The sequence below is a fragment of the Danio aesculapii genome, chromosome 16, assembly GCF_903798145.1.
Source record: "Danio aesculapii chromosome 16, fDanAes4.1, whole genome shotgun sequence".
NCBI classification, from domain to species: domain Eukaryota; kingdom Metazoa; phylum Chordata; class Actinopteri; order Cypriniformes; family Danionidae; genus Danio; species Danio aesculapii.
The window spans coordinates 25,772,262-25,799,669 of NC_079450.1; the positions used below are offsets into that span (position 1 = coordinate 25,772,262).

At 35.0% G+C, this 27,408-nt stretch overlaps 2 protein-coding genes across 3 annotated transcripts in view; one reads left to right on the plus strand and one right to left on the minus strand.

The window, feature by feature from the left end:
- The window catches only part of ldlrad4b (low density lipoprotein receptor class A domain containing 4b), a 103,150-nt gene extending 99,349 nt beyond the window's left edge, over positions 1–3,801 (plus strand). For both annotated transcript variants that reach the window (XM_056475783.1, XM_056475784.1), the window contains one exon: positions 1,044–3,801. In XM_056475783.1, coding sequence (XP_056331758.1) covers positions 1,044–1,589 — 546 coding nt within the window. In that variant the 3' untranslated portion in view covers positions 1,590–3,801. The remainder of the gene's footprint in view (positions 1–1,043) is intronic.
- A 6,550-nt stretch (positions 3,802–10,351) lies between these two features.
- fam210ab (family with sequence similarity 210 member Ab) lies at positions 10,352–19,169 on the minus strand. Its single transcript, XM_056474776.1, has 4 exons — positions 19,066–19,169; positions 15,809–16,244; positions 13,706–13,817; positions 10,352–11,943 (listed from the first exon to the last, which is right to left on the minus strand). Exons 2-4 carry the CDS (start codon positions 16,216–16,218, stop codon positions 11,623–11,625), a joined length of 843 nt encoding a protein of 280 aa, XP_056330751.1. The 5' UTR covers positions 16,219–16,244; positions 19,066–19,169; the 3' UTR covers positions 10,352–11,622.
- Between the last annotated feature and the right edge of the window lie 8,239 nt (positions 19,170–27,408).

Below are 27,408 nucleotides of genomic sequence, written 5' to 3' on the forward strand. Positions count from 1 at the left end.
TTCTTTTATAATTATGGCTATTAGGTCATTAAATGAGATGCACCTACAAAGTGATGTATGTTGTGTGGTAATATTTTGTTAATGTGTACATGGAACTTTGCCTGTGTTACGGCACCTTGCTGCAATTTTAGTTTCCCTAAAAAGGATAATAAAGTTGAGTCTGCGTCTGAACTTGAAGCTTATGCGTTCAAACCCTCAAAACTAATATAATTCATGGTTAAGTATAGCATTGTATGCCAATATCTATGGCTGCACGATAAACCAGCATTGAAATTGGATTTGCTATTTAACAAAAGCTGCAGTTGTCATGCACATCTTGTCAGGGAAGCGCAGTTCTGTGATCAGTCGTAAATCTCCAACTAAAGGCCAGAGGGCACTCTCATGAGTTGCCTGGAACCATCAAATACACACCAGAAGATTTAACTGTTTACATTGTTACTTAACTGCAGACACATGACCATGACAACATATGGTTTATCTTAGTTATTATTATTATTATTATTATTATTATTATTATTATTATTATTATTATTATTATTATTTTCCTGAAATATAGTATGTAATGATGCAATGCCTTTTCAATCTCACTGCTTGGAATACTATGCAATGTTGTATGCTTTATTCTGTGCAAGAAGCCACATCATCTCACAGAAGCAACTGTTTCAAACACTCGACTGAAGTTATGAAGTGAGTTAGGAGTAAAATCATCATTATATATGGTATTTCCATGTGCTTTTTCAGATGTAACGTTAGCAGCATTTACTACAAAGGATTGTAATTCACGAAGAGACTAAGTTCACAAACAGCTCTCAATACTGCTGAATGATTATCTGCGATTTGAATATCACGTTTACATTGCATGCAATATTTTCCTAATAGCTTGTTAATGGACGTTTACAGCTAATTACAGTCTTTAATGATAAATGCACACCACAATAGCATGTGATTTATTGTGCAGCACTACAAATATCAAGCTCTTAGTTTCTAATGTCTTGTCATAGCATTCTTTAAATGTGATTTCTGGCATTCTTTCTCTTCTCCAGGTGGTGTACGCTCCTCAGCCGAGGGACCGTTTCACGGCGCCCACTTTCATGCAGCACAACCGCTTCAGACGTTTCCAGCCTACCTACCCATACCTGCAACATGAGATTGACCTGCCGCCCACCATCTCTCTGTCAGATGGAGAGGAGCCGCCACCGTACCAGGGCCCCTGCACACTGCAGCTGAGAGACCCTGAGCAGCAGCTGGAGCTCAACAGAGAGTCAGTGCGGGCGCCACCAAACCGGACCATCTTTGACAGCGACCTCATCGACATGCACAGTTCAGCCGGCGGCGGCGGACCGAGGCCTCCTAGTAGCAACTCTGGGATCAGTGCGGCCAGCTCCAGTACACACGGGCGCATGGAGGGCCCTCCGCCCGCTTACAGTCAAGTGATCGGGCAGCACTCGGGCATCGTGCTTTACCTCCAGCAGCACAGCAATAACTCGCCTGTCACTGTGCAGACTCCGCCCACAGGCCGGACAGATCCCAACAACACAGAAAGCACAATAGTGCTGAGCAAAGACCCACAGAGGGAGGAGCTAGTTTGAGGGGCGGGGCTAGCACACGATTGGCTGATCTCCATCACTCTATATAAAGGGAACGGGTTTGAAATGCCCGTGCACAGCAGCGCTTAACGCGTTTTCGCGACAACCATGTTGTTTTTGTTTTTTTAAATAACAAATATGGAGCTGAGCTTACTAGAGAAAACATTTCATTTGTTTTCTGTCCAACCAGCTGGGCAAAAACTGGAGTTTACGCACTGCCTGGAGTCTCCCACCTTATTTTTTATTGTTTTTGCTGTGTATTATGTATAGCTGACGAATTTAGAGAAGGTAATCCGTGCACAAGACAGGCTTTTTGTTGTTGTCAGTGTTGTTTTCTTCCCCTTAAATGCCCCGTTTTCACTCAATCCGCACTAGTTGTGTGGGTAGAAAATGTCCTTTTTTTAATTATTATTATTCTTAATATTATTATTATTTAAAGACCGAGATCTGTGCAGCATGAACAAAAACTAAAATGCGAAAAAGGGTGAAAATCCAAATCTTAGTGCCAAGGTTTATGCGGAAGGTGTGATGGGGGCGACGACTGTCTTAAAGACTTGTTATACATCGAAATCAAAAAACCCTTTTCTGAACTTTTGCACTATTGTTGAGGTTAATCATAGAAATTTGGGGGTGATGTATACGTGTTTACTGTTTGTACTGTCGTTTTCACCTAGATGCGATCATATGCTTGAGTGCGAGCTTTTCTAGCGGAGGGAAATGATCTTGTCTGTCTTCAGCACAAGGAAAAATCTCAGATCCAGCCTAAAATAACCTCGGTCTAAAAGAGGCACAGAATACAGAGAGTCTGCTCTGCTCTCATCTATCCTCACCACTGACACATTCAGCCGCTTTCACACACTCTAGCTGATCTCAGGTCAGTCGGCTGGAGGCACGCTTGACATTTTGACTAAAAAAATAACTCACTTAGAGAGAGAGATCCAAACAAGTTTGACATGTTATGAGATTCTTGCTCACTTTTTAAGAGTTTCTCCAAGCTTATTCTTATCAGCGCATTTTTAATCATATATTTATTATACACTTTTATATAGGTAGACTTTAAATAAAATATCCTTTTTTATGTATAATTTAGCTTTTAATGGAATAATAAATTAAAAATGGCATCTTTGTATGGGTCAAAAATGAGTTTTCTGGCATCAAATCAAATTTACAAAAGTCGAAAGCATATGGACCCTTTTCACAGGACTGTTAGGACTCTTTTAACGGTCATCAGCATCTTAAATCCTTAAAAGTTTTTATTATTTAGATTTAAAAAAGCAAAACGTATGAGCATTTCCGGGTATTTATGTATGTATTATATCATCTTTGCATCAAATTACAAAAAAGAATCACTTCTTGTGTGAGACATTTGAAATGCAGGACAGTAAATTTGGCCTAGTTCTCACATAATCCTTTATCTGAGAGTCTTGATAACACCATCATGGAGATTTTCTTTTATTATTTCAGCAGATGGGATTGTATAAATTGATTTGTTATACTCTCCTATTCACTAAGTTTACTCAACTATAGATTAAACATGGGACGATAACCGTTATCAAGGTATACTACTGTTTGGGAAAAGTAAAGGTTTTAAGTCGAGTCAAAATTTTCTGCTATACCGTTCCTATGCTATGTGTAAGATTTAATTTGTTTTTAAGACTACAGTATCTTCAGCAGAAAAGAAATCTGTGATTGTGAAACTAATGAGAGCGGAAACCTGACATGTTTACTGTTCCAAAGTGTTTTAAATGTTTCCTAATATAAAATATATTGTGGTCAAAGTTGAAAAAAGTAGCTGTTTTTTTACCTAGACATTTAAAAAGAGTATATTTTAGAGTATTAATCACAATAAAACGTTTGTTGGCCAACAAAGTTTATCATACCATCAGAATCTTATACGGGCCCATGCCTACTATAGAACATAGAAAGAACTAAGAAACCCAGAAATGTGAAAGGGGTCCATTAAAAACAGGTAAAGTGTCTACTTGGATGTTTCTTTCTTACTTCAAAAATAACTTTTATGAAAATAACGTCAAAATGTGGCGTAGGAGTATTCCACAGTCATTTAAAGTGAGTAAAAAAATTAAACTGCATATTTAATGTACTTATTAAAATATCTAAAAAAAATAAGAGATCATATAAAATGCATTTAATTTTAATTATTAATGGCATTTAGCTGAAAAATGGGTGAAATTTTGGTGTTTAAATTGATTCTTGATCTGAAAATGACACTTTTTTTTTTTTTTTTAAATAAAAACAAATGTTGCATTCTTTGACATTTTAGTCTTCAGCAAAACATGGTAAGCATGACTGATTGGAACTTTTTTATATTTGGGGGGAAAACAATAGTTTTTTATTTTAAAAAGTAGTTTGGTTTAATATTACATAATATTGTTTTGATGCTTGGAAAACCCCTTTTCATGTTTGACCCGTATAAATCAATGTTGTTTTCTTTATAGACTCTAGTGAGACGATAAGAAAAATATATGCTCACTACACTACCTAACAAAAGTCTTGTCGTCGATTTCAGTTGTTTGAGCAACAAATAATAACTTGACTTCTAGTTGGTCATCTGGAAAAGTGTCAGAAACTAGATTTTTCTGATGAATCATCTGTTGAACTGCATCCCAAATACTGCAGAAGACCTATTAGAACCTGCATGGACCCAAGATTCTCACAGAAATCAGTCAAGTTTGGTGACGGAAAAGTCATGGTTTGGAGTTACGTGCGAGAGATCTGCAGAGTGAATGGCAACATCAACAGTCTTGTAATTCTTCCTAATTAGATCATTAAAATCAAGGCTTGATCATATTTTATTTTGGTAAAATAAGCGTAATCTAGAGGCCTTTGTTTTTCATATACGCCACTTCTGATACCAAATTATCAACTAGAAGTCAAGTTATTATTTGTTGTTCCTAAAACTTGGATAGGCGACAAGACTTTTGTCAGGTAGAGTCAAGAAAATAGCATATATATATATATATATATATATATATATATATATATATATATATATATATATATATATATATATATATATATATATATATATATATATATATATATATATATATATATATATATATATATATATATATATATATATATATATATATATATATATATATATATATTGCTATTTGGTTTAATTGTGATTAATTATCCTAATTGAACAAAATGTCTTTTATTCCAAGGTCAGCATTTCATGTCTTTTGCACTTTTTTTTTTAATCAAAACTGAACAAACACACATGATTTTGATTCTTTATTACAGTGGATTTATTTACATTTTACCAGCACTCATTGTCCACATCTTCCAGCCAATACCCAGATGAGCGACACATTCATTGGCATAATCTCCTAATCAAAATGCCAGTGTGGTCGTCCCTGTTTTTGCATGTTGTATTATCGAGTCCCCAATGAGAATCAATCAGGTTTCCAAAGTGGTGAAGTCAAGGGCTAATGTGATGGGCATTTTTGAAAAGATTTTTACCCAGCTGTCTTGTTGCCTTTGCTGTAACTCCGTAACCAGCTCATGCCCAAACCGCACACAGTCCTTCTTCTAATTCACAGTCAAGATCGGTCCTCCTTAGAGTGGCTCTCTGCATTCTCTTTCAACACAATCATTTAGGCCCAGATAGTGGATGTAGCTCTGACGGAGAGCTCGGATCTGGTCTAGAGGTGAAGAGAAAAGCCCAAAGACTCTTCCACGCATCCCTTTAATCAGGAGACTGAAGACTGAGCCCCTGTTTTTTTTTTTTTTAGTGTAGAACAGATGCACTTGTGAAAAGGCCATGGGGGGGTTTATTTGACTTTTATTTCCATTCGCTGGGGGTTATGGTGAAAAAAAAAAAGTTTTCAAAAGCAACACACTCACCTTTATAAGCTACTCTGTTTGTACTCCGAATGTTTGAGTCGGCCAATCAAGATGTGTTTGAATGCTTTTTTTAATGTTTGTGTTGGTTGGCTTTATTCTTCTGCTCTTGGTGGGAATTTTTAAGTTGTTTGTTTTTCTGTGTGGACAGAAGAGATATGGCGTCTGGATACATATGCTCTAAACCAGACTAACAGATCAACACCCTCCTTTTTATTATATTTTCTACTGAATTTAGAACTCTAGAATGACAATAATGAGACTAGATTTGGAATTCTAGAATCCAAACTTCTGAGCTAGATTTAAAAATATTCACAAACCTGGCAAAAATACATAGAATCATCACACTTGGATGATGTTCACCCAGTTTTTTTTCTCCTGTTTTATGATGTATTTCTGTGAACTGCCTCATAAATCTATTTTATAAGAAATGTATATGATAAAATATTATCAAAATAAAACATGAAAATCAAATTTAAGGAAAAATAAAATCATGAGTTTAATCTGTTGAGGAAATTTTGTTACGCTCCTAATCTATTTAACTTGTTTTTACTTAAATTGCATTACAAAAACCCTGTCAACAGTACTGAATATAAATTTATATGATATTTTAGAATTTCTTAATATTTTCAATATTTCTTTCCAACCCCCAATATTTTTTAAACTGAAAAAATATTCAAAATAACTTATCAAATAAAATACAAAAAAAAAGAAACATGAATTTTTCTATAATAATACAAAAAACAAATATTTACCATCAATTTGGCTTTTACAAAATCAATTTGTCTCATCTGACAAATTCCACCATAATTTACAGTAATTGGATATATATATATTGGCCAGCTCAGTCACCACAATGAACATTATTGAGCATGTCTGGGGTAAGATGGACATTGAAGATGAATTCAAAGAATCTTGATGAACTCTGGGAGTCCTGCAAGAATGCTTTCGTTGCCATTCCAGATGACTTTATTAATAAGTGATTTGAGTCATTGCAGAGATGTGTGGATGCAGTCTTCCAAGCTATTAATTCATTTTCCACTGCACCACGACTTTGTATTCTATACTGTATATTATTTCTGTTAAGTTACGAGACTTTTGTCTAAGCACAGTCAGACCTTACTGTCCTAATTAAATCATTAAAAATCAAGGCATGATCATATTTTATTTTAGTAAAATAAGCATAATCTAGAGATTCATACATTGCAAAATACTGTTGTCAAAGGTTATGAAAAAATTCTATAAGTTTGTTTGATTGAGGTGTGGTGGTTTTAGCATTTTTGCCAGATTTTACAACCACATTTAGATAAAAAGTTTCTAGCCGCTTTGTCATTTAATAGAAATTATTACTCTAAAGCCCCATGCAGCTTCAGGCTAGGTTTGTAATTCTAGAATTCCAGCAGTTCAGACAGATGTAGAATTGTAGTTTCACTTGAACAGTGTCTAATATTGCTCTTGTCTTTTAAAGCACAGGCTATAAAAGCTCACAAATTCAGCGTTGTCTAATAGCGAAAATGAACCAAGGCTACAAAGAGCAAAGCGAGAGCACAATGCCATTGCATTCAGAACTTCATCTGATCTGTTTTCTTTTCAACTGTTTGATTCTTCCATTAGTCAGTTTGCTGCTCTTGCTGTTGCTGCTGCTGCTGCTCTGCTGCTTCTCATCTCTTGCACTTTTTTTGCTCATCTGTCCATCATGCATCCCAGTAAATGCTCCCCTTTGTCCTCCATCATGTGTTTCCATCTCAAAAGGAAGAGCTTTCTGCCATTTTCTACTGTCCAAGGAGTTTGCATGTAACTCACGAGCTGAATCGGTGCCTATGGATCGTGCTGTTTTTTTTTTTTTTTTGAGCAACGTATAGGAACCCACTTGCACTCTAAAAGTTTCCCACCTTAGCTGTGCCTCACTTCCAATGGTGCTTTCTTCTTCTGTGTAATTGTTTCTTTTCTTTTTCTTTTATTTTGTAAGGTGCTGTAAATAATGTTAGTCTGTATGCACATATCCTACCCAATGGGTAGAAACCACATAAAAAAGACATTGTTAATAATGTAACAATTTATAGTTGATATAAAGATTTTAACACGGTGGCAGTGGATTTGTAAATGCCTACAGTTCAAATGTGCTTTTTTTTTTTTTTTTTGATTTATGTTTTGTATTTTGCCGAACAAGGAAATTCATCATCAGAGAAATAATTATGAAAATACTAAATGGCAGAGCATTTCACAGATAGTTTTTTTTTAATTGCATAAAATGAAAGAATGAAACGCTGTTCTGGAATCAGATGATGCTTTAAATACTGCCCCAACCTTAAAACACACATTTAATGCACACATGCATTAATAAAAAAAAGCATAAAGTATATTTGGGTTTCTTCATAATCATAATCAAATGCACAGCCTTTCAAATTATAACTGATTTCATAGTGCATAGTTCAGCCTATGTGCACGCTACTGTATGTGTGTGGCTGAATGCTCAGCCTATTACAGTATATTTTACAGCATGTGAAGACATACACTAAAAAATTTACCTTTGTCCTGCACTTTTTCTTTCCAAAAGTTAAAAAGGGCAAAAATGTGTTGTATTCCTTTAACTGGATATTGTTTAATTCCCTCACACACATGAACTCATCATTGTGGACATCTGTTGTTTTTAATGTAGTTTCTTTCTTTTTTTACTCAATTTTCTTAAACCAACAGCCCATTTTTGCTGTTGACCAATGAATCTCTCTGCAATTCGTAACTTTTTGATTTAGTGGCTAATTTGTATTACATTGTGCTGTCTCATTTGTACATTTTAATACATTTTTTCCTCATCCCCCAATGAGGGATAGGTTTAAGGGTGGGATTTGTGTGCAATCCTCCTTTTAAAAAAATTCTACTTTCCTTGATGCAAGAAATTCTAATTGTATTGTTTAATTCAGAGAGAGAGAAATAATCTGAACTGTTTCCTGCCGATAGATTGGAACAGTTAATATCGATATTTTTATTTTATATTTTTTGTATTTAATACTGTAACTCTCTAATATTCTCAATCTAAAGAGATTGTATGAATTTGTATTTGTCACTTTTCAGACAATATGTAAAATAGTTACGCTTCCTCTTGAGATTTGAACCATTGAGAGAGAGTAAATGACAAGGATATTTTCACTTTTGGGTGTACTGTACCTTCATTTAAATATATTTGATTTTTTTTTAAGCACACAGCTGGCACATGCATTTTTAATCGTTTTTGACAACTTATTTTGTCCACAAGGTGTCAACGCTGAACCCATCAATTATTTTACTGTAAATAAACGCTGTGAGAACTGAAGAGACAGAACAAAATTATTTTAAGAAATACTAAAGACGACAAAAATGCTAGATCCACGAGTTGAAGAGGGCTGTTATGAGAGATCTCTGCGATTCTATTTTAAATAAGTTCAATGGGTCTGTTCCCGTGGACAGTACGCAAATTTGCTTCAGGCATCCTAAGTTCAAATTCTGGCTCATGGACCTTTCTTGTTTCCATGTCTCTCAAACTTTGCTTCCTGTCCAGATGCTGTTCAAGGATGAATACTTGTGTCAGGAAATTAGCTGTTAGCTGTGACTGTTACAAAGACATTTTGCTGCTCTTTGGAAAGAAAAAGTGGACAATGACTAATCTTTCTAGCAAGTTTCATATAAATGTGTTAGGCTGTGCTTATGCTAATGAACCAAATTACACTTTGGTCTTAAAGTGATAGTTCACCCACTCACCCACTTGTTTCTTTCTTTCTGCTGAATACAGAAAGGAAAATATACTGAAGAAAAGCTGTGAGGGGAAAAACAGCCATTGTCTTTCAATAGTATTTTTTTTTTTTTGTTTAACTATGGAGGCGAATGGCTGATTTTTCACCAACATTTTTCAGAATATCTTCCTTTATGTGTTCAACAGAAGAAATACATTCGTAAAAATTTAGAACCCCTTCTAAAGTGCGAGTAGCTACATTTTCGGTTTTGGCGGTAAATTATCCCTTCAAGTACGCTCGCATGTTGCGGCGCATATATTGTGGGAAAAAAAACATAAAAACTTGAGTATACATAGTGCTGCTCAAAAATTTTAAGTTGAAACCCAGTGTATGGAAACCTTAAACATTTAGTTACAAGTGCCAGAACGCCGAGGGATTGTGATATTGAAAGTCTTGCTTCAAACAACGTTCGTTTGACTCCCGACATGATGTACATGATAATTTGTTTTCATGCCACCCTGTGTTGTGCTTCCTGTCTTTGCAAGTTTAATAATGAACCAAATGAGAGATGTAGTTTTAACATTCTTATTTTTGTTATACTGTATTTCAGACATTCTCGTGTATGTGGTGTATAGGAGCAAAACAAACAAACGAACGAAAAAGATTTTAAATTGCAGATATTTATGTGCCGGTGCTCCACTGTACAGTAGCTTGTATTCGCATGTCTATAGTTATATTCCTGAAGATAATGTACATAGCGATGCCATTTTGACTACAAGCACCTGACTAACAGCGGTTGTGACATTTTGAGCAATGTACCGAGATGCTTTTGAAGCTTTTCTTTCGTTCTTGCACAAGCACAGAGAACTAACAATGACTGAGAGGGGGTTCGTTTTACTCTGATGCTTCTCGCGTGTCTGAAAACAGACATTAAGCATTAGAAAGCAGCACAATATCAGACCTTTTTACGGCTCGCGTTACGCTATGTTCACGCGCGTGGACGTTTTTATACACGCGCGTGCGCATATTTAATCTTTATTTAAATCTTTGTGGTTGTAATGAATAGGTTTTAAGCATAAGGTCTGTTATTGTAATGCTGTTGCTCTAATCACTGTTATAGTCCAACTTTTATGCTTGTACTTCTGCTGTTGTCCAACTGCAGTTAAACTAATAAACTAAAAGTACCAGTTTCCCATGGTTTATTTATCTTTATTAAATGTTGTCAGATCAGCAGTTATTATTCACTTAATGAACACTGGGGTGATTTGAGTGTAGAATATTTACTAGAATGGGTTATCAGTTGTTTTTATTACCCACTGACTTAAAAAAGTTTAGCTCCTCCATCAACACTCCATTTGCACAAGAACTCAAATACAAACATACATAAAGATAATCGTTAAATATCAAATACAGTAGATCCTTAACACTTGGTTATCAAGTGGAAATACTTTTAATAATTACCTTAAAACAGCTGAACTATTATACATTCACACCAACACAATGATTTTGGCTTAATTCCATAAAGTAACACAATATCTTCTTGTGTTATTGCTAGTTCAAGTTTTTCTTTCCAAAACACCAGAATTACAGATTCAAGTGCATGGAAACCTTTCGACATGATACATCCAGAGAATTTAGAGAATTATATTTCTGTCGTCATTTTAAACCTGTGAGAACAAGTTTTTGTTTTTTTAAACTGTTCAAGTAAATCCACTTAAAGTCAATGGGGTCCAAACTAATTTGGACCCAACTGATGTTCATTGTATGGTTAGAATGAGCTTTGTTAAATATCTTTTGCAGAACAAAGGCAATTTTTTAAAAAGTTAATGTTAATTTGCTCACCCTCAAGACCGTTCACAATGTCACGTGCTTGTGAACTTAAAGGTTCTTGCAAAGACCAATGGTTTCATTTCATAACACCTCAATGTACCAGCAGGAGTCATGGTTTATAATATTGTCTATAAAGTCAGTCAACGTTACTGTCAATTCTGACATGTACAGACACACGGAGAATTGAAATAACATTAAGTGCTGGTAGCCACAGACTTCCAATTTATCAATAACTGGACCATAGTTTGTTTGTTTTTTTACTAAAATGTCCCATCAATATTTTAATCAAGAAAAAAAGGCACCTACATCTTATCTCGGATGGCCTGAGGTTGAGTAAATAAATGGCAGTTTTTAATTTGGGGGTAAACTCTAAGTCAGGGGTGTCCAAACTCGGTCCTGAGGGGCCGGTGTCCTGCTGATTTTAGCTTCAACACACCTGCCATGAAGTTTCTAGTATATCTAGTATGAGCTTGATTAGCTGGTTAAGGTGTGTTTGATTAGAGTTAGAGCTAAACTCTCCAGGACACCGGCCCTCCAGGACCAAGTTCGGACAACCCTGCTCTAAACCAACACCAGACATATTCCATATTACGCTTATGACTTTAACAAATAATTCTTTTCTAAGCAGCCTAGTCTGCTTTCTTACGGAAAGACATTTTGTCTTTTGTCTCCTGCAGTTTCTCGGAGAACTTGTCTTTTGTTTCAGAGAAGCGCTCTTTTGTCTCCTCCATCCGTTCTGAGAGAAGTTCTTTGGTTTCCTCCATCTTCTCTGAAAACCTCTCCTTGGTCTCCTCCATCTTTTCAGTCAGTAGTTCTCTGGTCTCCTCCATTTTGTCCTGCAGGAATTCTTTAACAGGTGGAGGAGTAGACAAGTATCCATGTTTGCGGAGGTATTGTACGGACAGAGAGGTGCCGCCCATTGTGACGGTGTAGCGGGCAGGAGTAGCGAGCTGTGACAGGATAGACAAAGAGATTCAATAACATTAATAACAATGGTTATTTAAACATATATACACTCACTGGACACTTTACGAGGTACACCTGTTTAACTGCTCGTTAATGACAATATCCAATCAGCCAATCACATGACAGCAACTCAATGCATTTAGGCATAGAGATGTGTTAAGGTAAATGTTTGAAGATCAAACTGAGCATCAGAATGAGGAAGAAAGGTGAGTGAAGTAACTTTAAACAGTGTCTTATAGTTAAAATTAACCAGAGACTCTGGAATGTTTTAAAGCACTTCATAGTTCACCCTAATGAAAATTTAGTCACCTTTAAGTTGCTCTTTATTAGTTTGTTTTTTCTGTTGAAAACGTTTTTGAATAAAGCTGAAAAACTGTAACTATTGACTTCCTTAGTGAGAAAACTTAAAACTTTGGTGGGGGAGCGGGGAGAAGTACCATTTTTCATAAAAACCTATTTTTAAAAGATAATGTTTTACACAAAATATATTTTTGCTGTGGTTACCAACTTCTAAGTGTGGTCTATAAATATCAGGTGGTATTTTTGTACAAATATAGAACAACTTCAAAATAATTTCATTTTAAATTACTTTTGACCCTGTCAGTAGACAAATGTAAGAACGATATGTGCTAGTTTTACCAGCTTAACCTTGTTTATTTTAAACAATCTGACTATGACCTTGTTGGTGTTAACTGCAAACACATTCTGTTATTTTATCTTAACAAAAAAATATTAAACTACATTTTCAAGTTACATTTCAGTTCTATCAAATGATTCTAAAGTAATCCAATAATACAAAATTACATTTAGAGGACTTTTATTATTGTTGTTGTTATTGGCAATATGCATTAATTTAGTAACATCTGAATTGAAACATTACGAACTCTAATGCAGAAGGGAAAATTAGGTTTCTCTATTATCAGTGGGACATAAATAATGTTACTTTCGTCCCCTCAGGAACTCTTGCCATTTAAACTTGATTTACTTTTAAAATGAATGACTTAAACCTTGCAAATTTAAGGATGTGTTATTGCACTAAATAACCTGTAGATTGATCATTTCTGTGACACATGAAAAGTGAAGCAACTTTTAATTTAACTTTTAATTTTTAACTTTTAAATTTTGCTTAAGTTGAAAAAAAAGTACCTCATCAACAATTTGCTCTCTGCCCTTTAAAATTCAGACCTAACTGCAGGACACAGTGATGAAACCACATGATATAACCTGGAAGGCAAATAAGGAGTTCAGATTTTTCTTCATCTAAAATCAGCATTTTTCTCAGCCTTTTAGGTGTATGATCAGTTTTATCACTTTAAATGAAATGAACCTATTCATTGCCATAAAAGTGAAATTACTGAACATGCGCAGAGAAGCCTGACAAAAATGCTAATAAAGAAAATTTCAGATGGCACTTAGAGGTATTTGCATTTAAACTCTTCAAATGTTTTCAGGCTTCAGGGCTTTCGTCCCGCCTTACTTGCATCCCCGCTCTCCTCAGTCAATGGTTACAGGTTTTCAGCTTTTGTGTTCAACAGAAGAAAGAAACTAATAAAGGTTTGGAACAAGTAAAGCATGAGTAGATGATGACAGAATTAACTTTTTTTTTAATCAACTATCCCTTTATTGCAAAACAGGGTCCAATCTGAGACAATCATGGTGTTCCTAATAAAGTGGCTGATGGTGAGTGTAGAACATTCTTTACAATACATTGCAAAAAAAAAACTACTTTCAATTTAGTTTCTGTACCTTATACATGGCATAAGCTGTAAGTGCATAGCCACCCTGGGAATCTCGCAAAATCCCTACTATCCAATCCGGTAAACCAATGAACTCCAGAAAGGGCACCAGATTCACCCCCCTGTAGAGAATACACAATGTCATTGCAAGAGAAAAAATGATTTGCTTTTGTAGCCTTCAAGTGTTGTTTGTCTAGCAGTCGTTGATTGTCCAGATGACATTGCTAAAGCTTGTCTGACCTGCTGAAGCTCAGACAGACTATATCTGGTAAAACTCGTCTCCCTGCCAGCCTCACCTTAAAGCTGTGCGCTCTGAGCCAGTGTTTCCATCTTTGAAGCAGAAACTTTCATGGCATTAATTCTAGTCATTTTAATAAAATCAAAACTCCTAAAGCTAACTCTGTGCCACAAGACAACACAGTAACATGTAGTGATGCACAACATATTGGTTGCATAAATATAGGTACAATGTACTGAAATAATTTTTCAATTATTTTCCAAGTGAAGTTTAACAGATGTTTTTCCTGTAAAAAATAAGTTTCCTGTCATTTTTTTCTTGATCTGGAGTTTTCTTCTTAGGTTAACTTCACTCATTTCAGTATATTGTACTGATATTTATGAAACCAATATGTTTTGCATCCCTACATGTTGTCTTGTCTTTGATGGAATAAAAGCTTTTAAAATTTTTACATTTTATTTTAAGCTTAATATTATTAGATTTTAATGATTATTATTATTATTATTATTATTATTATTATTATTCAGGGTTACTGCAGGTTTCAGCAAGTTAAATTTAAGACATTTTTAAGACCATTATTAATTAAATTTTAGACTCATACAGGGCTAAACGCTAAGGAGTTTTTCAAATGGTCCAGTTGGAAAAGATTTTTATTTGCCCTATCAAACTTTTTTTTTTTTTAAATAATTTAATAAATGTAATCATATATACACAATATATAATACAATATATATTTTCAGCATCGATAATGCAATGTAGACATTGGCAATAGTCACATTGCAAGGCAAGACATGCAATTTGAATTGTATTTTTATTGATGTATTTATAAAATTTATGCCAAAAAAGTTTTTTCTTGTTATTTGTCCAAATATCTACATTTCAAAGCAAAAACACACCCCACTGACAGATAATTTTACTTGTTTTAAGAGAAAACTCTTTAAATTTGGCTTATTTCTTCTGAAGGTTAAAACAAAATAATGTTTACTTGATCTAAGAATTTTTTGATATTTGAACTAAAACTGAGACAAAGCAAAGCAAAGTAGGAAAATAATTTTTTGCATTATGATTATTCAATTTATGTACCTGAATAATGTTAGACTCCTCAGAAATCTGTCAAATAGAGCTATTAAAACTATCTTGTGAAACTGCATTCATATCGCAATATCTATTGTAGAAAGATAAAATATATTTTTCCAATATATGACCATTTTTCCCTACTAATGACCATTACATTAAAAAAAAAAATAATAATAATAATAATAATAATAATAGTGGAGTCTTTTTTTTTTCTTCAGAGTCGACGCTTACAAACGCTCACATGCAAGCCTAATCCACTTGTTCAATGTGACGTCACGCAAATCGGCCTCCGGGCCCAATCGTTATATCAAACTGTATGGGGAGACTCCTCAAATGGTATTCCTGTTATCAGATGACCAGATTTATTTCTTTTTTAAATTGTTAACATTTCTGTATTTGTGATGCAGCAAGCCCAGAGACTGATGTGAACAATATGATTTTATAGAAAATTCACTTTAATGTGTGATATGACTAAGACGAATATACAAATATTTTTCAAATGAGTAGCAGCTTGGACCCGGAAATAGTATTTTATACGTCCTGACTTAACAAGCGGATGATAAATATATTTAATTTTATGTCCTCAAATTTTTCCACAGCCAAAATTGAACATTAAAAAAAAAGAGAACAGATTTAAAACAAAAAACTTAACAGTAGCTCTTTAGGTCCATGCTTTTAAAAAGTCATATTTGAAAAGTCAACACTAAAATAATACTGACTGGACCAAAAAAAAAACTAAACGGAACAGAAGCTGAACAAAATCTCAATCTAATGGTTTGTAACTTGTGAGTGACTTACTTCATTGCAGCATAATAGAAACCCCCAAACCACACTGTGGATGTGACGACGTGCACAGGCACCATGACTTTACCATACTGTTTAAACGTCTTTTTAAATCTCTGGAAGATCCCGATCGACTTGTCCTGCAGAGGGTCGATATCTCCCTTATTGTGTGGGACAGGCTCCGAATCAGCCTTATAGAGGCCCTCGGTTCCTGCTAGACTCTGTGGAGGGTTTAATGGCACTTCCTCTTGTTCCTCTGTGGACGTTTTGCGGGCTTCTTTTGCCCTGATGGCATTAGTGCAGCTGAAGTAGCGAGGGCTCAGGACGGTTAAAGGAGGCTCCTGCACTGCCCAGGTGTGACGCAGGTACACCGAACGCAGCAGGAGCACACGCCGAAGCGTCACTGGAGCCCACAGCCGCTGCATCACACCTAACACACACACAGCGCCACCTACAGGACAAATGAAAAACAGTTACACAGTTCTGGCTGATGAGATGCAGTAGAGCAGTGGTTCTCAAACTGGGGGTCGCAGAATAATTTCAAGGGGTTGCGAGAGTGATGTAAAAATCGTGTTATTTTCAGTGATTTAAAATAGATATTTTTAAGTATTACAAGTGAAAGCTACAAACAAATGTTTTCAGATTTTTTAAAAAGATATTACTGATTAGTGTTTAAAAAAAAAAAAAAAAAAGTGAATGGAACATCATAACTGTGCAAGAACTAACTCGCTAGTTATCACTACAGCACAAATCTGGATGTGAAAACCACAACTGCAGAGATGGATACATTTGTGATTCGCAAATCTAAAACTGCTGAGAAAACTGTGGACAGTTTGCCCGAGTCATCGGAACTGTCTACTTTGACTAAGCATAAGAGCAAGACCCCATCAGACCAAAGCAGGAAACGTCAGAAATATCAGGACGAATTCATAAAGTATGGATTCACTTGCTCTCATGTCAACAGTACCTATTTAAAGGCAAGCCAGAATTAATGTAATGTATATTAAATATAGTTTAAATACTGTGAACAGCTTAAAAGAAGTTATTTTTAATGTGTGTATGCTTTGGTAGTGGGGGGGGGGGGGGTCGGTAGTTCCTGACGATCTTGCATTAGGGGTCGCTGGCTTAAAGTTTGAGAACCACTACACTAGAGCAGGGATGCCTAAAAACGTTTCACATTGGTTAAACTTACAAACTCAAGTTCACCAGCTGCCTTGAAATCGTGAGTCAACTCAACTTAGAGAGATTCTTTCTTTCAACTTGGGATGTTGAGTTTTAATGAAATGTATTGTGAAACTAAACCGCTTAAGTTGAAACAAACAATCTCTCTAAGTTGAGTTGACTCACGATTTCAAGGCAGCTGGTGAAATTGAGTTCGTAAGTTTAACCAATGTGAAACATTTTACAGTGCAGAGAGCCGTTGTCCTGCATAGTCTGGTTCTAACTTCCTTCGACACACCTGCCTGAAGTTTCTAGTATACCTAGATCTTGATTAGATGGTTAAGGTGTGTCTAGCTGGGGTTGGAACTAGAAACTAAAAAAAAAGTACAATTGGGTTAAAAATGGTAATATGTATATTTTACACACACACCTGTACAGCTATCTTTATGGGGACTTCCGCTTTACAACTCTTCTATACTTTACAGACTATATATTCTATTCCCCTACCTCTAAACCCAACCCTCACAGGAAATAATCAGTATTTTTACATTTTAAAAAAAATATTCAACTCTGTGTGATTTATGAGGCGTTTTCTTCATGTGCCCATGAGGTCAAATTTTATTGGGATTGCTACATATGTGAGCACACTCTTGATTTAGCTTCTGAATTTCAATGCATACGAGTTTGTAAAATGTTTTCATTTGTTTCTTTCTATACAGATCTGATAATACTATTTTTCCAAATCACAAATTAAACATTTTAATGGGGTATATGGACAGCTAGTGTTTTACTGCCAATGATAAACCTCTGGTGGAAGCTTAATGTGACTTTTTCAATTTCATAAGGTTCCTTTTACATCATCGATGTTGTAATGTAATTACAATACATTCAGTTAAATAGACTTAAGCATTCATTTAGTTGTTGAAGCGTAAAGCGAGATGCAAGACCTTGTAAGGAGGTGGAGGAAAATGGAATTTAATGCAGTGATTCTTGTACATTCTGAGACCTTCTTCATATTGAATATTTATCAGGCAGTGAAGCTCACTGATTTTTAAAGAAATCAGTCCTTAAGTGTGGCAATTTTATAATGGAAAGACGGGTCACCAGAAGCCCTTGGGGCTAGCTGGCTGAAAATTAAATGTCTGCGTGCATATACCCCATGTAAATGTAGATTATTTTTGTATTATTATTTTTTTTACATCACTGATTGCTTAAAATTATAACATTTTGTAGAATTTTATGTAAAAACATGTATAAAACTTGACACTTTTGTTATTTTATGCAAAGAAACTGCTCTACATGACAAAATGTTTACTTATAATAATTTATATTACAAAAATTCTTTAAAATGACAACTTTACTTTAAAAGTTTACTTAACATCAAAAAGTACGGCGTTGACTCTTTAGGTAACTGTAAATTACTGCAAATAATGACTGAAAAGTCACACAGGTTGGACCGTGGGTTGAACATAATAAACATGCCATTGGTCAGGGTCATGGCTCTCTCTCTCTATCAAGTAGCAGACTGATTAAGTTAAAGACAGTACTGGAGGCACTTTGGAGTACTTAGGATAAAAACAAAGTACTGCAGCCGCTAATGAGTTTAGTTTTAACGGCCAGATTAATTACCTGTTTATGTTTTTGCAATGGTAAGAATAGTCCATTAAGTAAACGCAAGTTTATAGTCCAAGCAAGCATCACCGATAAACTTTAAATTGATGCTTTTTTTTTTACTTAACACTTTCTTATGAATAATAACAACTCCTCAGTCACGAGCATATCAACATATCGGATCTACCAGAAGTTTAGGACCAAACGCCTGATATGTTTTTGTTGTTATAGTAGAGTAACATCACGGTAACAACAACAGCCCGCATTGTTAACGCTATATATGCTGGACTTGAGCCAATGACATTGTGGTTGTTTTTAGAGGACAGACAGAAGTAAAAATCGCTGGAGTTCAAGTTTACAGGGCCCTGATCTAAACTTCAACACACTGAGCTGCCAATCCCACAGGATCAGGCAACAAATGAGACTACTCTTAAACCAGTCAGCCGGAAGCTAGAAAGTCAGTTAGAAAGAGTTTGTTAGAAATGCGAACGACAACTTACATTCACGTCTGGAAGGTCCGATCACTGTTTATGGAGAGTCCTCGCAGAGCTCCATACCTCCAGACACATGTCATGTACACGCACGTTCTCCACACTCGTCCACATGGAGCTGCTGCGCGCGGCATCATGGGAAGTGTGGTCTTTTCATGGTACGCTAATGAGAGTCGCGTGTTTACAGTTTATGGTTTAAAAAAAGTTTAAAAAATAAAAACCTTTATCGATCTGAGAGATGTACCTGCATTTGTTTCTGAATTACCGGTTAGACTTTGATAACCTTGTTTATATCGTTCTTCATTTTGCTGTTTTTTTATGCATTGATAATATGATCAAAGGAATGAAGCAAGATACCTATAGTTTTTATTACATTGTCGTAATTTTGTATCCGTTTTTCCATTTGAGAAGTGGGGTGTGATGCATTACATTTTCTATCCACAAGATGGAGGTAACACGTCATGGCTTAATTTCCTGTCATTTCTTTTCCGAACTCTGGCAGAAAAGAATTAACTCATGATTTTACATCCTTATAATACCGATTCTCAATTTTTTATTCTTCTAGACAAAATATATATATATTTTTTTTAGACATTTACTACATTTATTTTATTTGAGAAAATATGGCATGAACACCCTAACCTTTGTATGGTTCGTTCCCCTCAATGGCACAATATTGTTTTGACAAAAGACTATATAAAGCAGAGATATTTTGTTAAAAAAACGTTATTAATAAAAACAAGATGGCAAATACACTGAAAAAAAGATTAACTGGATTTACTTTAAGGCAAGCTGTTGCAAATAATTTGGGTTGAATTTAAACAAACAAATTAAGTTGGATTTCCTCAATTTCATTTAGTTATCTTTAGCTAATAAAATTCAGTAAAATTCAGTTTAAAATTGTATTTTTTAATTATTTTATTTGAGAAAATATGGCACAAGCACCTAATTAACCTTTGTATGGTTCTTTCACCTCAAAGGCACAATATTGTTTAGACAAAGACTATATAAAACGGAGATATTTTGTTAAAAAAGCTATTTTAACAAAATAGGATATTTTTGGAAAAATGTTTTAATAAAAGAAAGATAACAAATAAGATATAGCAGTGATTTCAGCCCACATACTGCAAGGAATTATAGCCCATGAGTAGGCCCACACGGAATCTGTGCGCAGAATTTAGCAGAATTCTGCAGATTTTTAGCCCATCATTGGTTCGGTTTATTTACTTGTGTAAATGTGTGTAAATTCATATTTTTTCAGTTTTTAAATTCATTTCAGTAATATTATTGACCACTAATTTATTTACAATATAGTTTGTAAAGTAATATTTTCTGTCTTTTAGTAGATATTTTATATGAGAGACTTGCTTTGTTTACCAAATAAAGTGGATCTAATTGGATTTGCATTGTAAACATAAAATACAAGTTAAAAAGTTTATTGTTTATTTCATACATTAAGGTATTAGTTATGATACTCCCAAAATCATTCCGCATAAATCCGCAGATTTTTACCAAAATTCTGCACAGAAATAGCAAAAAATGCCATAACTGATCCATAACAAAGCCAGAATCCACAGATATCAGCCAGACAAGAGCCAAACTATCACCATAAGTGCAACAACTCAGCCACAATCTCTCCACAATACTTTACCAGGAGTATGTTATTTATAGGGTTACTGTAATTTTACTCAAGAAGGTTACTTGATACATGTACTTCATCCTCCAGATGTTTTAATACATGTGTGTGTTTGCGTGTCAGATCCTCCAATTACTGTTTTTGTGCTTAGGCACCACTGATTAGTCCACTTATGATCTCTCTTTACCATGTTGAATAATGGCTGATGCTAAAATAGAAACTATGCAGAGTTTATTCACAAACTCTTGTCTATTGCTGATTACTAAATTGTATATGTTGGTAATGTGGTTTGAAGTTTTAGTGATGTATTCTGACTACTATTAGATTTTGTTTACTTGCCAACGATACTGATATAAAGAGGCAAAGATAAAAATAAAAGTTATATCTATATAAAAAATGATTAAACCTTACACCAAGGTTTCCCTTAAACTGGGTTTTATGTACTGCAGTTCATGAATTGATGATGAAGGCTAATAATTATTTAAATCATATATAACAGCAGCTTAGACAATATAAAATGTATATTTTAAATATTTTTACCTCAATCTGGCCTTTAACCAACATCAGTAAACTGTGAACATGGATCTTTATTTTTATAAGCTTTTTAAGCATTTTCTCACGTTCCATCCTTCCCTCTCCTTGAACAAAACTGCAAGATACTTGAACTCCTCCACCTGGGGTAAGGACTTTCCTCCAACCTGGAGATGGCAAACCACCTTTTTCCAGTGGAGCACCATAGCCTCAGACTTGGAGGTGCTGATTCTCATCCCAGCTGCGTCACACTTGGCAGCAAACCATCCCAGTGCATGCTGAAGGTCCATGTTTGATGAAGCAAACAGAACAACATTGTCTGCAAATAACAGAGATTGACAGGTGGATTGGTGCAGTGGCAGTAGTAATGCTGTCGATGTATTGGTCCACTGTGGAAAGGAGATGAGCTGAAAAGCAAAGCTCTCGATGTACCGGTCAATCTAGGTTCCTGCTCTCACCGATGGTCATGAGCTTTGGGTCATGACCGAAAGGACAAGATCTTGGATACAAGCAGCTGAAATGAGTTTCCTTCGCAGGGTGAAAGGGCGCACCCTTTCAGATAGGGTGAGGAGCTCTGTCACCCGGGAGGAACTCGGAGTAGAGCCGCTGCTTCTCCACATCAACAGAAGTCAGCTGAGGTGGCTCGGGCATCTGTTTTGGATGCCTCCTGGACACCTATATTGAGAGGGGTTCCAGGCATGTCCCACTGGGAGAAGGCCTGGGAAAGCCTCGGGATCCCCCCCAGGAGAGCTGCAGGAAGTGTCTGGGGAGAGGGAAGTCTGGAGTTCACTCCTAAGACTGCTGCCTCCATGACCCTGCCCCAGAAAAGCGGATGAAAAGGAGACGAGATGAGATTGTAAGCATTTTTTAAAAATGTAATTCACTCTAATATGTACTTATTAACCTTTTGACTGATTATGGGATCAAAATGACATGTAATCAATTACTTTCCAGCACTAATCATGGTGAATCATAACTCGGATCTTCCTCTAATCAAAGCTTCATTCTCCTTCAGTACATGTCATGTAAATGAACATATCAGGTCAACCGGATCCCTCATTATGATTTATTATTTCAGAAGTCCTTTGACCCAATGCAGCATTCACAATCAATCATTTTAGTCTTTTTAAATAATTACCTTCATCAATCTGGACTTTTACAAATGATTTGCCAACACCACCTCTTCTCTCACAGGCTTTTATCTCCCTTTGATTTCCACACCATTGTGCATTTAGGATGATTAAAAATTCTTCTTGTCATTTTGTCAGTTGAAGGTATGAACGACGGCAGCCTCCACTGAGAAATTCAAAGAAGAAAAATGAAAGAGGATTAGACAAACAGTGCAATCTGAAAAACAAGATAATTGCAACTTCATTATATGCCATCATACGTTTAGTTTGACTATCGGGGTGAATATCCATGTGTAGAGATTCATTAGTATTCTAGTGCTTTCTCTTATTGCCTAAGGGTCTCTAAATCACATCTCATGACCATTAGTGTAGTGAAACCAAACATAAAGAGGGTTTCTTTAACATAACTGAGTGCTTTATAAACACAATTCGACCAAAAATGAAAACTCTGCCTTCATTTAATCATCCTTTTACCCTTAACCCTATCCTCTGTTGAACAAAAGAGATGCTGGTAGCTGACATCCATTGACTTCCATAGTATTTTTATTCCTACTATGTTAGTCTATTGGTCCCAGCAACCAGCATTTTTCAAAACATTATCTTATGTGTTCAACAGAAGAAAGAAACTCCATAAAGCTTTAAAACCCCATGAGGGAGAATAAATCATGAGCTAATTTTCCTTTTTGGGTGAACAAGCCCTTTAAGCTGATTAAAGCATTCTTATGTGGATGAATAGGGTCACTAAACATCAAATCTGGTTGATCTCTTCAGAGGCCACCATGTTAAATATGTCATGTGAATTGCATACCATTTAAGTCTTGCTTGATCAAATGATTATACATACAATTGGCCATTTATATTCAAAGACATAGTGAGCTGTTCAATTTCAATGTGAGATGAAGAAGCACTTCTGAATAAATCACCGCTGCTCATCATCGCCATATAATACATCAAACCGGCTCATTGAATCAACAGTGATTGCTTGAAGAATGTAATTCAGCCCTCATTACTCTGTGTGTAAATTGGATGGTGCTGATTGGCTGTCCAAGGGAAAACTTTGAAACATAAAGAGAGCATCCTGCTAGGATACTGACACTCAGACCTTTTTTATAATGTGTTGACCTCACAGTTTGATCTCACTCGCATGGCCAGGTCAAAGTTCTAGTAAAGATGCCAACATGCGCAGAGATTTTGCAAAGCTGCCAGAAAGAATGAGAAATGTTTCAGCAGAGGCAATTCAGGCTGTCAGGAGCTGTCCCAATGGCATTAAAGCACACACTCTTAAAATTAAATGTTTTGTTGAGTACTTTAGCAGTCATTCAGAAGGTCATAACTCACACTTATTAAACAATTACTTTGTATAGTTTATTTTACATTGTTAGGAGATACAAAACAGCTTCCAAGAGCAATAAATAAGGAATTTTACTTTTCTGTGCTTCTTTAATGTTTGATTGTTTATCTATAATATTGTGAATCATGGATTTTGAGTTGTATTGAGTACAAATAATGAGATGAAATTTGTATTTTTAATGTTTTGGACTGTTGGAATTTCATTGCATTGACGTATATATGAGCAAAGTTGGTTGATTGGAACAAGTGAATGATGATAATTGATATGCTACTTTCCTGTGCAATGGAGATAATGCTTTTGATGGTGAAGGAAAATATTTCTTGTGTGGATAATTACAGTGTATTGAAACGAAAATGACATTGTTTTTTACGATTGAGTGGTTGTCTAACTAATGACGTAATGTGATTAAGGAATAAAAGGGTGGAGTGAGATGATTGTGTCATGCACTGAGGAAAGCATTGTGCTGAAACATCTGTGTTTTGTATCTAATTATTTAATGAGAGTGAATCATGACCTTCCGAATAATATTATTAACTAGATAAACGCAACGCTAATGGAGATGAAAAAAATAAAATGTTCACTTTTGGAATTTATTGTCTTAAGTTCATTAAAAAATAGTGATTCATTAAATAAAAATAAATCAATTATTGTGTTTAATAATGAATTACAACATCCAATACTGATACTATTATTATTAGTAGTGTTATTAAATGTGATAAAATATTGTTTTTTATATAATTTTAACAGAACATTTAATAATATAATTCCTATTATTATTATAATTGCAATAATAATTGCAATAATAATATGCTGTTATTATTATGGTATGCTGCAAGAATGATTTAAGTGTTATGTACACACTGAATGCACAAAATAATTCAAGCTCCTTTTTCTTTAATGACACCAGTATTTAATCTAAACCAGTGTAAGACACATTTACATCACATTTACATTTAGTCATTTAGCAGATGCAGAAGCAGTTTAATCTAAAGCGCCTTATAAATGAGGAAGGCATCAAGTGATTTATGATGAAGAGGCAATGCTCACACAAACTGCTACAAAGGTTCTGACATTAAAAAATAAAAACCAGGGTAAAAAGCAATACACTGTTAAAAATGATTAATTTACTACTTAAAATAATTATTTAAACATGTTGCTTTTAAAATGATTAGTTGACTTTACTTTAAAAAGTAAGTTAATGAATGATGTGGGTGATTATTAAAATTAAGTTAAATCAACTTAACAGTTCCCAGTTAAAATGGGTTTAATCACTTTTTAACAAAAGTAAATTATATACTTTTAAGGCAACTTTTACCCACTTTTTTAAAGTAAAGTAAATACATTTTTTTACAGTGTACACAATTTAAAAAAAGATTTATTTAAGTGCTCATGGAAGAGATGAGTTTTTAGTTGCCATTTGAATATTGCCAATGAATAGGAGGACAAAAATGGGCTTGGGAAGATCGTTCCACCAGTAATGAACAGTAAATGAAAAGGTTCTTGAAAGTGGTTTAGAGCCTCTCTTTGATGGTACCATAAAGCAGTGCTCACTTTAATTGCATTAGTAGACCAGTCTAGAAATTACAAGTGCTTGGACAAGAAGTTGCGCATCATGCTCTGTGAGATAGGGTCTGATGTTTCTAAACCTGCATGATCCTGTTGTTTACATCATGATCCTTGACCGACAGGTCACTTAAAATAACAAGATGATCCTTAAATAACTGATTTAGAAGGGATTATTGTTGATGTCATTTTAATATACATTTAAAGGCAGGGAAGACAAGAAGCTGTTTTTGCTGGATTAAGCTGTATAGGCTGTAGACACTGAAACCTCTTGTTTCAGTGTGTTGAACAATGCTCAAAGCTTTAAATACACTCAGACAGATGAGTCAAAATGTTCATCTTTAGACAATGAGGGTGGTGGAGGGATTCATTTGAAGTGGGTGGCCATGTAAAATTGGAGATTTTAGACATTTTTTTAATTCAGTTGACTGCAAGATTAATTTTCATTTTGCATCATTAACTACATAGATTCTTTTTGTCATTTGCTTTCTGCTGTGCAAAATCTATTAGGTTACATTTGAATGAGAATTATTGAAAGGTTCTTCCTCCCATAGGTGTGTGAATATAAAGATCTGATACAGTGAGTTGCCCTTTCCTAAATTTCTAATCTGAATCCAATATAGCTTCATTGTATATTGTGTTTTTCATTTAAATGCAAAACATACACACTGGCATCTGCTTAAATTGAGAACACAATATATTATTATTTTATAATAATAAACAATGCAGGAGAACTCCATCCCAAAGCCTCCATTGTTATATATTATATAAATATTTAATATGATATGCTGCAACAGTCCCCCCCCACACACACACACACATGATCGACTCATGATAACAAGTTTCAGTTTTTTTTACAGCAGCTCAATTAGCAGTAAATGCTGCTCCATACAAACTTCATAACATGTGATGAGACAAGTATAATGTTCAGTTGAAAATGCAACATGCAAAACATAAAAAACTATTTAAAAAGAGTTTATTTTCAATCAGAATAAAAGTTCCTTGTTAACAAGTAGCAACTCAACAAGCACTGGGAATACATAACCATATAGCAATGTTCAGTCAGTATACAGTATAATGTACACTGGCATAGCAGCATGAATAAATAAATTGCACACAGTTCCATAGTTTATTCACCTCCCAGCAGGCACAAGATGTCAACATGATGTCAGATTGATGTTGTTCCCCAATGTAGTGGGACATTGGATTTTGTTTGGAAATAAAAATCGGGTTGACATCAGAACCCAACGTCAGTCCAACGTCGATGTCCAACATCGAACAGATGTTGCATTTTGGTTACTTTCCAACGCAACCTAAAAACAACAAAATATCAACGTCTAATGATGTTACAGCTTGACGTTGTGTGGACATTACCAATAAGATGATCAGACATTGGTCTTTGGTTGCCATAGCTGAAGAATGAATGTCAGTATTTGACGTCAATATCCCAACAAACACATCTACGTTGTAGTGATGTCTGTACAACGTTGCATTTTTTTCCAAAGGCAACGTCGCCACAACATTGTTACAACGTAAAAATGTAAGAAGTGAGAAGGCAGTGATGCAGCCTAAGCACAACCTAATGCAACAGCGGTTTAAATGGCAACATTATGATACTGTTGTAACAACCTTCAGCAACAATGAACCTCAACCTTTTTACAAGGTTGGTACAACGTTGTAGGAAGGTCGCAACGTTGAGGCAACGTTGTGTGTTTGTTGGGATGAAGTTTATATGTTTGTTGGGATGTTGGTTTAAGATGTTGGCTCGACGTTGGATTTTGGTCACTTTCTAACAATCTAAAAAATCTCAAAGTCATTCCACATTGTTACTTGACATCAAAATAACATGTCCTTAGACGCTGGTGACCTAAATCTAACCTAATAATAATAATGACGTTGTGTGTCTGCTGGACATCCACTTGAAATCAAAAAACCAAATGAAAACTGTTCATTGTGATTTACAATATTATTTCCGTCTTAGGCTTTACTTCAGTATCTAGTTCTTACAATGTGATATTTTAGTCTCTAATGCTTAAAAAAAACTGGAAATCCAGTAACCTGTTCGTGCAAGGTAGCCTATTGGTTTCCATGTTTTTAACACTCAATGTGCTTCCTTCTGCCATTCTCTTTAATCAGTTTCT